Source organism: Trachemys scripta, chromosome 19, assembly GCF_013100865.1.
Source record: "Trachemys scripta elegans isolate TJP31775 chromosome 19, CAS_Tse_1.0, whole genome shotgun sequence".
Lineage (NCBI taxonomy): Eukaryota > Metazoa > Chordata > Testudines > Emydidae > Trachemys > Trachemys scripta.
Genome location: NC_048316.1, coordinates 1,864,238 through 1,876,869, shown reverse-complemented (window position 1 = coordinate 1,876,869; position 12,632 = coordinate 1,864,238). Strand labels below are relative to the sequence as shown.

At 54.1% G+C, this 12,632-nt stretch overlaps 1 protein-coding gene across 1 annotated transcript in view; it reads right to left on the bottom strand.

Annotated features, from left to right (window-relative positions):
- The window catches only part of GPR153 (G protein-coupled receptor 153), a 44,635-nt gene that overhangs the window by 4,083 nt on the left and 27,920 nt on the right, over positions 1-12,632 (bottom strand). Inside the window, exons 4-5 of the mRNA XM_034753594.1 lie at positions 2,053-2,242; positions 432-616 (exon numbers count right to left, since the gene is read on the bottom strand). Coding sequence (XP_034609485.1) covers positions 432-616; positions 2,053-2,242 — 375 coding nt within the window. The remainder of the gene's footprint in view (positions 1-431; positions 617-2,052; positions 2,243-12,632) is intronic.

Genomic DNA, 12,632 nt, shown 5'->3' with positions numbered 1-12,632 from the left:
CATTCGCAAACTGGACAGACATGGACTGTCCAACAGGAGTGAGCTGAATGTGCCCAGATACACTTGCCGGCGCCGCGGGGGCGTCGCGTGGGACACACCTGCCGGCGCCGCGGGGGCGTCGTGCGGGGACACACCTGGCAGCGCCGAGGGGGCGTCGCGTGGGACACACCTGCCGGCGCCGCGGGGGCGTCGTGCGGGGACACACCTGGCAGCGCCGAGGGGGCGCCGCGTGGGACACACCTGCCGGCGCCGCGGGGGACACACCTGGCGGCGCCGCGGGCTCCTGTTGCACCTGGAATGCTGAGCCACAGCCAAGCGATTCACACATTTTTTCATACTTTGTTGGCCCTTTCTCTTTCCAAGAGCACGTTCCAAGACTGCTCAGAGGGGAAGGCTGCTGTTCAGCCACGGCCCATCCCGGAGCCCATTACCTGCAGATACTGCATTTTGTTCTCCTGCACCGATCGCACAGGATACACCTGAGGGATTCCTCTCTCCAGGGCCGAGAAGTCGTACTTGGCAATGTGCTCCAGTGCTAAGATGTCCCCTCCGTAGTTATAGTCGTAAGGCCTCTCGTACATCAGGTCGGTGTGAATCGCACCATCCAGGCTGGTCTCTGCAAGGGGTTGGTGTCACAATTAGTTTGGAAGGGAAAAAAGCACGTGCAATTTAGACCCAGGAGGGAGACGTGGTGCTCTGGTGGGCAGAGCTCTGCTAGCGGAGTCTAGGCAGGAGATTCTCCAGCGGCAGGGCCAGTGGAAGGATGTTTTGCGTCTTAGGCAAAACTTCCACCTTGTGCCCCCGTCCCCCCGTCCCCCCGTCCCCGAGCTCCCACCCTGAGGCGCCCCCCGCACAGCGGCTCCCCCCCTCCACCCTGAAGCACCCCCCCGGTGACAGCTCACCCCTGCCCCGCCTCCTCCCCGAGCACGCCGTCGCTGCTTCACTTCTCCCGCCTCCCAGGCTTGTGGAGCCAATCAGCTTAGGCGCCGTAAGCCTGGGAGGCAGGCACGGAGTGCTCGGGGAGGAGGTGGGGCAGGGGTGAGCTGGGAGTTCCCCTGCGTGCCGCCCCCCCCTTGCTGCAGGCAGCCCTGCCTGAGCTCCACTGCCCCAGCTCCCTCCGCCTAAATGCCGGCGGCAACCGGGGCGGCCGAAGATCCAGCCACTGCGGTCACTGCCGAAGAAAATGATGCCCCCCAAATCCTAGTGCCCTAGGCCACCGCCTAGCTCACCTAAATGGTTGCACCGGCCCTGTCCAGCGGTACCAAGAGCGCTACATCATCGACTGTTCTTAGCCCGAGGTGCCAGGGTCGCTCAGGGCTAAATTACAATGAATCTCCAGCCCAATTCCACGCGCCGCTCCATCTGCAGTCTGCACCAGTGTGGGTGCAGCCTGGGTGGGCTTGGCAGCCCTCCATGATACCAGTGGTGGCTGATGAGAACACAGCGATTCCACCTCCTCAGAGACAAGGCCGGGAGATGGGATTCACGTCCCAGGGCTGCAGATGGGGGGGCTTTAGAGAAAACTCATGACTGCAGAGCGGCAAAGGATGGGTTGGTTCAGAACGGGCATCACTAAGGAGCGCCCGTTCAGGGATGGGGACCGTGCCCCACTCGAGCCACCACTGGTATCATGGAGGGCTGCCAAGCCCACCCAGGCTGCACCCCCACTGGTGCTCCAACCCCACCCGCGGGAGGGTGGAAGAATGTGGCACAGTAACAGTTAATGGCATGTGGGTGCCTGGTAACTCCAGACAGGAGACGACTCCCGGCAAGTGACCCGTTTGCCCACCACCATGCTTGGAATCGTCTTGGCTATGCCTGGCTTTGGCTGACCAACCATAGAAAAGCATTTGCAGCCACTTCATTGCCCATCACCCAGCCCTCCCCACCCCCATGTTAAAATGCAGAGGGTGCATTGTCACTGGCACAGCCCGCCGCTCAGCGGACACAGGACAAGCACCCCGGGAAGGGGACTGCCATGGCGGGCGCAGGCTGGCTCAGGCAGCTGCCATGGGCATCCAGCAGGTGTCAGCACACGTCGCTTGCTCTCACCTTCATCTGCGTCGTCGTTGGACATGATGGCCACGCACTTCTCCCAGATGGACCTTATGTCTGCTCGGTAGCGATCGCAGGCCCAGAGGAAGAGAGGGAGGAGCAGGGACTGGATGACCGAGCACCAGAGAACACACAACACCATCCAGCTGTAGGACATGTCCGACTTCAGGCTGGCAAAGCTCACCACCTGGGACATCAAACCCCAATGCGTTAGTTACTCAGAATGGAACCATCGGTGCTCAGATGCTGGGCGCACGGCCCCCAAACTGGCCTGGTCCATCGACTCAGGGCCTGCGTGTGCCCCAGAGGTTAGTTCTGCGCCCTGCACAAATGGAGGCCCAGGCTGGATCCCCAGGCCGGCTGGCTGGCAGAATGCTGTAGAGACCTGGCCCGGGGCTAGCCATGTGCACTGCTTTCCAGCAGACCCAGCTCCTGGTCCCTGGGCTGGCAGAGTAACTGCTCTGGGCAGGCTCCGAATGGAGCCCTACACAGCCCCGCAACCCAGAAGCCTCCATGGGGGTGGGCGAGTCCTCAGCGTTCAAGCCGAGCATCCCAGCCCTGTCTTCCCTTCTCCAGGGAGCAGAGGGCAGGGACGCCTGGGAGGCGCCGGTACCCAGCACACAGCTGCTCTGAAGGCCCTGCCTGCGCTGCTGGGTGTTGCGTTTGGGGGGCGGCACTTACAGCTGCCACCTCAGGGCCTTGCTCAGGGAGTGAGAGCCACAGACTGTGTCTGGGGGAGAAGATGACCCAGGTGTCAGATTGTACCCCCAAGGGTGGCTCCAGCACCACATGCTCGCCCCATACTTCGGGGTGGAAGGGGCGGGTACCTTGCTGGCCTCACGCGTCATGGGTCAGCGCTGGAGCATCGGGAGGAGGCAGTGATTACAGACTCCCACATGCTGCGTGTGTACAGCACCTGGAGCAAAGGGGCCCAGCCCGGCTGACAGGCAGAGCTGGCATCACGGCCTTCCACACCCTCTACGCCGTGGCCTCCCTGCCCTGCCTCCCCTGCACAGGAAGGGATACAGTCACTGCTATGCCACCGTTATTCTTGGCACGGTCCCTCCCTCCCCAGGAGTGAGCAGACTCAGAGACGTACTGAGGCCTGCTCTCCAATGGGCTGCATGGAGCTCCCGGGAACGGCCAAGCAGCCGAGCGTAACGAACACAAGTCCAAGGCAAGAGCAGCGTCCCGTCCAGCAGGCATTCTCCGTCCCTCTCTGCATCCGCCACTGTCTGGTGCCAGGACACTCCTGAGTGCTCAACATCTCTGTGAACACCGAAACAGGCCTTCATGCACCTGAACCAACTGGGTAACAACTGCGTGAGGCAGGGCGAGTCTGGAAGAGGGGCCCTGCTAACCGGCCTTCTCAGCTTTGCTCAGCAACCTGTGAAGGCCTCCAGGCACCCGGCAACCTGCTCCTCTCCAATCCATACGAGAGCCAAAGGCCCAGAGCAGCCTCACCAAGGGAAGCCCACTCAGTTCCAAGCCTGCAGTGCCCTGCAGAGAACAAAGCCGCCTTCTGAGGCTGCCTCCACTTGGGCCCGGTTTCCAGACCCGCTTGGCCCACACGTTGCTTGATGCAGGGGCACTGCCCTGATGTCAACATCCCACTTGTGACATCATAGCTAGTCTCAGGGTGAGGCTTATGAGGTCATCAAGAGGATGATGGGAACAAGGAGCAGGGTCCAGAGAACCCAGAAGGGACAAGAAATAGGAAAAACAGGGGCAGTAGCAGATGTGCCCAAGGAGAGATTCCCAGTTCCCCCGCCAGCGCAGCAGGTATGAGAGAGCGGCTTGCATGCAAACGGAACAGGAGAGTCTTTCACCCCTTGAGCTCCTACTGCAAAGTCCTCAGCGTAATTCACGCAGGACAACGACGCAACCCACCCCAGTTACCGCCAGCAAAACAATCTCACCAAGAGCAGCGCTGACCAGGGCTGCAGCTGGCAGAGGTTAGAGGGCAGCAATCCTGCTGCCATCAGCCACAAGGTAGGCAAACAAGCATCTGCGCTTTCTCCTACATTCGGTTCCAGGGTCTTTAAAGTTCAGTTTGAGTCACTCCTGCAGGAGTTTCCCTCTCCTCTGCTTCCCATGCACCAGAGCTCCCTCTGTCATTCTCAGGCTCCCACACACAGATTCACTGACAGCCACTGCTCCATCCCTTCAACGTGGGATTTCACCATCCCTGCCTGGTCAGAGGGAAGCAGTGTGTGTGTCCAGGTGCAAAGCCCCTGGAGTGGAGAAAGTGCGAAGAAAGGCAGCATTCTCCTCCTCTGAGAGCCCCCTAACTCCAGCTGACGGCAATGGAGCTGAGCGCATGCAGCCTCGCGGAGGATCAGGCCCTAGATTCCTGACAAAAGGCAGACAGGTGAGACCCAGGTGGCTTTGCATTGTACTAAGCTCCGTGATACTCACTGCGGTGGTTTTGTCTTTACACGGAGAAACTCCCATGCAAGCTTTGCGACATCAGTCTCCTGGTAGCAACCCCCCTCCCCCGCCCCCACACTTAGCTCCCACGTTCATCAGCCAATCAAGCCACTGCTGATCAGATGAAATGTCATGCTGGTCTCTCTGGGGCTCCTGGTATCAAATAATGATTACACAAAAGTCACAAGTGAAAACAGTCTTTCACAAGCACAGCACCCCCAACCACTCACCCTGCCATAAGGAGGCTGGCCGCAAAACCACGTCTCCTCTTAACACACCTGCCTTCTCCAGCCAGAATTAACAGCAGCCACCCCGACCTTGACGACTGCACCACACGCCAGAAAGCAGGCGGCCCACACAGCCACTCTGTCGGCGGCAGGGCAGGGCCCCTCCTTCGGTGATTTGCAGACAAAGTCGAGATCAGAGCTGTAAGGACGGACTCAGACAACATGCTCCAGGCTCACATGCAGCTGTTTTTCTCAGTGTATGGGAGCTTGGTCTGCAAAATATAAAGCACTTGGCTGCGCTTTCCCAGACCCAATTTTGACAAGAAAATGACACGTGCCAGCTCCAGTGGGATCACCTGTCCTGACAGCGGGGCTGCGGCGACACCCTCCTCCCTCCAGCAGAGCACGAGCAGAACTGACAACTCTTGCCCAGTGTCAGCCAAGCACTGCTAATCCAGCTTGACACACATGCTGGCTATTAGGCACCTCCCTGCTCCTGCAGAATTTGGAGAGGAGACTGCGGACTCTGGATAGAACTTGGAACAGTCTGTCGGCTTCTTGGGATGGTAAAAATTAGATTCCAAGAGGGCACATTGTCAGGGCCCTGGCGATGGTGAGCCTAAAAGATGCACGTGCTGGTTCGCAGCCTGCGACCCAAGCCCTGCCCAGCAAACACCCTCCCGCAGAGAGTATTTTTCCTGATTTAATGCCCAAACGTAGCAATTATTCCATCTTTCCCCCTCACTCCCAAGGGCAGGGCATTTCAGTCGCTTTTAGAAGCTGAATACAAGCTTGATGTTCAGAGCAAGCACATGCTAGGGGTTAAATACACGGACCCTGCTAAGCGCACTTCATGCAGATCTCATGAGACTTCGCCCCAGTGATGCAAGGGGAACGAAGATGCAATAAAATGATGAATGCTGAAGGAGCTGCTAGGTAACAATGAGGACCCTGAGATGTAACAGCTTTAGGAACAGTATGTGTGACCAAGTCAGCCAGGGGAAGTTCTTCTGTACTGGATTCTAAGACTTTCCTGTCTGAATGTGTTGCTCTAGCTTAATAAGAAAGAACAAACAGAAATGCAGGCACATATTCTCCCCGGATAAGCAACCTCCCACCAAACACTGTGGGTGGCAGTTCCAAGGCAATGGCCTACTTCCAGGCGAAGGGCACAGCTGGCTTGCCAGGCTGGGAGCTAGAGAGCAAAGGACAGTAAGGAGTTAAAAAGCACGTCCCTGGAGAAGATGGGTCAGTAAGTTCTAACAGGAGGACAAGCTGTCAGCCCTCCCTGGGAGATTGACCTTTCCAGACCCAGGGAAGGGTAAGCCTCAGGGAGAGGCAGGTATGCGTAGAGGTTGGTTTATTGCTTTTAAGACCTGTTTTCTCTGACATGCTTTTGTTCTAGTAAATTATACTTTGCTTTAAGGAGGGGGTCAGTTCACTAATTACCACTGGAGGGAACAGACTGCAGGGTATGACCCAAGTCAGATCTGCAGAGGCGAGTACCAGGGGAATGCCAGGCAGGGCCCAGTCTGCGAAGGGGAAACACGCGTGATTCTGCCCAAGCCAGGTGATGGCTCAAGGCTGGGGGCAGGGGCACTCCACAAGCGGAGGAGGGCAGAGGTGCTGATTGCCCGATAACAGTGCCAATCCCCCCTCCCCCATCTCCAAGTCCATACAAGCAATGCAAACTGAAAGCTTCTCTAGGTTTCCTACTCTGGCAAATGGCTCCATGCTCTCCGCCCATCTGCTGGAAAGGACATGGGCCCTGTGGGTCACTGGTGCCGACAGTGCCCCAGCCGGTGTCATTCTCATCAACGGTCCAAAATCTTACACAGGAAATCATGATTATTCCGCCAAGGTCTCTCTTTGGGGGACTGCCCCCTCCTGCTCATTAGCTGCTCCAGAGCACTTGGTAGCATCTTGACGACGGCAGCTAACACCAGGCTGCAAGTGAGTGCAAGCGTTTGGCTGTCTCCTCTCTACGTGAACTTGCCCAATGCACTTGGAGCCTCCTGTCTACAGGGAGAGGGGATGTGCACGGCACCGTTGCTAGGCTGGATACATAGCGATTTGGTCTGAATCCCACAAGCTCACTCAAGCCCTCACTTGTCTATCCAGAAAAAACCCTACGCGCATGGTCAAGTGAAGCACGCGCTTAAGCGCTTTCCTGAATCGGGGCATGAAAGAGCCACTCATCTACACCCATCCTGCAAGGCTGGAATGACTTTTTGCATGTCAAAAGTGTTGCCTGTTTCCCGTCCACTCCTCTGAGCTTTCTCCACACTGGGTTCCAGATGGCAGACAGCAAGTCTGGACTGCTGGGGTTAGGAATTAACATGTTGCTATTGAAACAAAAGGAAGAGGCCTGGTCTATTAAATTAAAACAACCGCTCTGCAGCGTGGTACGATAGAGGCCATTTCCCCAGTGGGCTGGCGCATCTACTGCCAGTTCCAGAGCCAAGGAGCTGCACGCACTCACGGACGGCCAGCCCTGTAGCACAAACCACCCAATTATTAATGTTTCAGAATTTGGAAAAGAAAAATACAGCCAGAATATGCAAACTGATTCATATTAATCAAGACTAACTATAGTGCTTCCCCTGTTAATTAATGGTTCATTAACATAATGGTGTAAGTCAAATTCAAATGAACTTAATTTGATCTTTATAAATTGACTGCTTAACATCGCCTGGCATGGAGTATCAGCATCATCGCTGTTTGTTAAATCCTGCTTCAAGTAACATCATGAATGGGCTGCAAGGCCAGGAGCAAATTCCTGCTAGAGGAGGGGAGGCTGGCTCGCTCACCAGGGCAGCATTTGCATTTTTAACTTTGCTATCATAAAAATCAGTTTAGTGCTTGTCAGAGGCGCCCGATCGGCAGTTTTGGACACTGCCGCTTATTTGCACCAGGTGTATTTATCCCCAGGGCAGAAACAGCACAGGCCACAGCTGTGTAAATTCCACACTCACACCCCAACATGCCTCAGCGGGGATATGGAGGATCATGCCTTGCAGACCGGGACTGATCTGGGGTAGGGTCTGTCACTCACCGCACGGTACCCAGCACTATGGGCCCCGACCATGACCTCCAGGTACTGCGTCTTCCTAGGTGGCATCTCCATTCCTGGAGGTTTGCAACCACGGCAACCCAAATCCTCTGCTAATATCTGTGGATGAATAATCCATTTGAGCCACCCAGGATACCACATCATCCATCCAAGATCTTCTTTTCTGCCTCCTGTTCTTCTGCCACTAGCTTTCCTTTTCAGTGCCCGTAAACATGCGGCATCCGCTGAACCTCTTGCAATGTGCCCTGCAAATCAAATCTTTGTTTTCATAAGATCGCTTACTAGAGTTTGCTGCGTTCCAGTGGTGCTGACAATACCCTGCAGTATCCTGGACGAACCTTATGGAATTAAGATCAACTTTATTGAATTAAGTTAAATCTTATTGAATCAGGGTTAATATCTTTGTGTATATTGTATTAAAAATGCAGTTGTGTATGTGTTATTGTGGCATTGAATGGACCTTCGCTAGCAGGGAGAAAGATGCTAATGTATTTCCTCCATTATCAGCCCCTGGAAGCCCCCCTCCCAGAGAGATGTATGTACTAGTTCAAACTATATTCGCCAGGGAAGAAAGGGTTCTTGGATAAATAGCCTGGTTTAAAACTGGGGCAGAACCTTCTCCCGGATCCAGCCAATGGACAAGGCCCCAATCCTTAGGGTAGGGGTGGAAGGACTGGGGGCTAGTTCTGAGCTGAGGCTGTGTTGACCTTGTGGCCACAAGGGGCGGGGTGCTGACGGACAGCTCCTGCCAGAATCCAGGTTAGGGTTGGGATGAACCCTGGTAAGATTATTTGTATGCATGCAGGTTCTTTTATTGCCTTTAATATGCTTTCTCTGTAATGCTTTTTACCTTAAGAATAAAGCAGGCCTGCACGGGGAGTGCTGTGTGCTGCCATATAACTATTGCAGTTACATCTGTTCACTGGGAGCAGGTGTCCTCGGGCCACCTTGTCTGTGCTGAGAATTACACAGAGGAGGCAGGGAACGGCGCATCATGGAAACACCCCAGCCAGGAGGGAGAGGGGCTTTAGGTCTCTGCCCAGAAGGGCAACAGCTGGGCAGGCGGAAGCCAGAGAGTGGGTGCCCATGTCGGATTGCTAAGGGGAAATCCAGGCGCAGTTGCCCTGAATGGTGACACCCACCATCTCTAATACTTCTTCACTGTTACAGTCTAGCCAGGAGATCTTCAGAATTATTCTATACACCATAATTCAAAGGATTGCGGGTTGTTTTTTATTATTGATTATTTGAATGTCCAAGTTTCACAACCATAGTTTAACGCAGACCAACTGTATGTTTTAAGAGACTAAGTCTTCAGATGGATATCCTGTCTCATCAGACAGTTATTCTTCCAGAATCTCTTCTGGTTTTGCTATTCTCGTGCTGACATCAGTATCTGATTGTCCATCTTCTGTAACGATGCTTCCTGAACAGCAATAATTTCTCACTTGCTGTTTGGCTGCTTCATTCGCTGGAACCTTGCACGTTTCCCCAGGTTCTTTGTGCACCATGCTAGTTTTTGTCTTGTTCGTATTCAACTCTAGACCCGATTCTTCGCCACATTCATGTATAATCTCCACTAACTTCATCCAACCTTCTTTTGAAGCAGCCACCAGCATTGTGCCCTCTGCATGGCAAATGGTGCTCACCCACTCTAGGTACTACCACAATATAAACGTTCATGAACAATATCGGTAAGAGGGTATTTGTTGCCTGCAGCTCAGTCAGTCCTTGGCCTCTCTGAAGAGGCTGATGATGAGGGGGCCCAGTTAGGAGGGTGATGTGGCATCTGTGCACTAGGAAAGAAAGACGCCACCAGCTGGTCCCCCTCCAGCCACTGACCACAAGGTAACGACTTTCAGCCATGACCGACCCCAGCCAAATCTGAGCCACTGGCCTGAGGGCAAAAGGCTCACTCCTTCCCCCTCTCCTGCTGCAGCTTTCCCCTGCTCTAGCCAAGGTCAGCTCCTCCCCATCCATGCTGCTCGGGGGTAGGGGAACCCAGGCCAAGTGCCATGTGAGGAGGGGGAAACCTCTGTACTAGCAGCACCTGCTTCATCCTTTTTTTATCACGAGTCCCACGATCCTGTGTGTTTTTCTGAAAGCTGCAGCTCCAGGACTCCTGTGATTACAAGAGGATCTTTGCTCCGGTTGTTCACAAGAGAGTCTCTAGGTCTCCTGGTTGCAGAGAAAAGCTTGAAAACATGAACCCCAAAGGTGCCAAACCGCAAAGTTATTTTTTAAAGGTCTCATGATCTTTAAGCCACCCTCAGGATTTTGGGGGGCCTGACTTGTGTTTTTTGAGCACTTGGGATTGTCACTATTGCCCTAAGCCATCCAGTCCCCACCTCAAGGCATTCTGGTTTTTATTTAACGGGACACATCAACTGAACTAAACAAAACAATAGCTCTAAGTCAGGCATCTACATATTAAATGTAAGAAGCATTTCTATGCCCTTCAGTTAACGAGTGCAGACACGACTATGCTTAAGAAAGTGAAGCAGAACTGCAAGAATTAGGGCAGTTAAATCATATGCTTGAGTAGATATGCTAATTAATGAGCGTGCCCACTGAATGCCGACTGACTCAACATTTCCTGATAAACAGGGAGCGTCATTCCAGGAGGTTGAAATATTGGGGTGTTTCTCCCTGATCTGATTATTTCAGCAAGCTAACCCTTCCGTGCTGTTTAGAACGGGTCAGCGGCAGTACAAACGTTTGAGAGCCCAAAGAAAGCCTCAGGAGTGAGTAACACTGGGAATTATTTGTAGGGCTTTGGTATTAAGTTAAAGAACAGCTAGTTGTCCCCTTCAAAACCTTTACATTACCCCAGGGTATCTGATACAACAACGTCCCCTTGAAAACAGCCTGCCCAGCACGCGGGATGCTTTCCAAAGACAAACACGCATAACCGACCCTGCCAGTGTTCATTAAAAGAGGGACAGGTTTTGCGCACTGACTCCTATGGGTGGCACTGACTTAGCTGCTATTGTCCAGCAGAGATCAACAGAACAGTCCCCTGCACAGGTAGGGCGACCAGACAGCATGTGTGAAAAATTGGGATGGGGGTGGGGGGTAATAGGCCCCTATATAAGAGAAAGCTCCAAATATCAGGACTGTCCCTGTAAAATCGGGACATCTAGTCACCCTATGCACAGATGGGTTTTTCTGGGAACAATTGGCTGATGATATCTACAGCTTTCAGATCTCCAGAGATCCTTAATGCTGCAGAAATATTCTTCCTTTAATCAGGACTATACGAGAAGTTAGGAGTGGTGAAATCGGATTGCAGGCTGATCCACCAGGCGAATTACCTCCACAGATTTCACTGTGTGACTGTGTAAGATTTTAATTTTTTAAGGCGATCACACCAACCTCCCAATCTTACATTTTTTGCTCTCAATATTTAATACAAGTTCCGTAATAGGAAGCATTCAGAGACCTGCCTTTGGCACATATCAACGGCTGAAATGAAAACTTAAAACAAAACCCCAAAAGAGCCCAAGGATGAAGAGCCATATGAACTGCTCCATGCCCAGGTGCTGAATTCCACATCGTCTTCCCGTCACTCTGTCTGGCTGGTACGGTTGAGTTAACTTGCCAGACCAAACCCACCACAACAACTCAGAGAGCAGCATTATGCCAACGCTTTCCCTTTTCCATGCCCTTCTGTAACCTGGATTCTCCTGACCTCCCGTGCTGCTGCCTGACACCTTTCATGCTGTAACTCAGGCCTGACACATGAAGTTTCAGAACAGGATTCACACCGAATGGGTTTCAGAGACCCCAGGCCGGGTGTCCAGCACAACCAACCCAGAGGAAAGAATCAATGACCCAGCCCCAGTCTGGAATCAGAGCTGCTGACGGCGATGCATGTGGGAACGAGGCAGAGGGGACAAGAGCCTAGAAAAGGCTCAAAGACTTTGGGCTGCAAAGATTTTCCATAGGAGGATTCTTTGCGGGGGAGGCACAATAGAGACCAGCGCCCACTGACGCTCTGGACACGGGCTGTCTCCTGGTGCCTGGCCAAGCCTCCCCACTTGGATCTGAAACGACAAGCAGAAGGGAGCCTTGGAACGAGCGTTTCAGTCACTCCCGTCACTTTCCAAACCAAGGGCAAGGGACCATTGAGGCGCAGCAAGGGAGACGTGAGATGTGCGCGGCACTGCTTGGCATGGGAACGTCTGGGGTTTGTAATCACAAGCCTGTGGAATCAAACCCCGCAGACATTCTGGGCACGACAACACGACGAAGCACTGTGAGCAGCTTCCCTTGAATGTGCAAACAGAAACCTGCCCGAATCGCCCCACTGGAGCAGCAGAGCCAGAGCCGGGCGCTCGCTCGCTCAAGCTTCACCCGAGGGCCTGGAGCAGTTTTAGAAGCATTTTGTGGTCACAGTGTGCTAAGGACAGAACAGCTGGAAGCATTTCAGAGCATGGTCCTTGCATTTAACAGTTCACCTTGCTGCAGAAAACCTGCGTTCTAACAAGGGCGCTGGAGAGACAAGGGGACCGAGCAGAGTGTGTGCGAAGGAAAAGCTAATGAGTGGCCGCTCCACTTCTCCTGCCTCCCAGGCTTGTGGCACCAATCAGCTGTTTGGCGCCACAAGCCTGGGAGGGAGAGAAGCAGAGCGGGGCGGTGTGCTCGGGGAGGAGGCAGAGCAGAGGTGAGCTGGGGCGGGGAGTTACCCTGCATGCCGCGCCCCCCGCCCCAGCTCCCTCCGCCTAAATGCCGATGACGACCGGGGCAGCCGAAGATCTGGCCACCGCGGCCGCCGCCGAAGGACCCGAAATGCCGCCCCCAAAATGCTAGTACCCTACGTGACCGCCTAGGTCGCCTAATGGGTT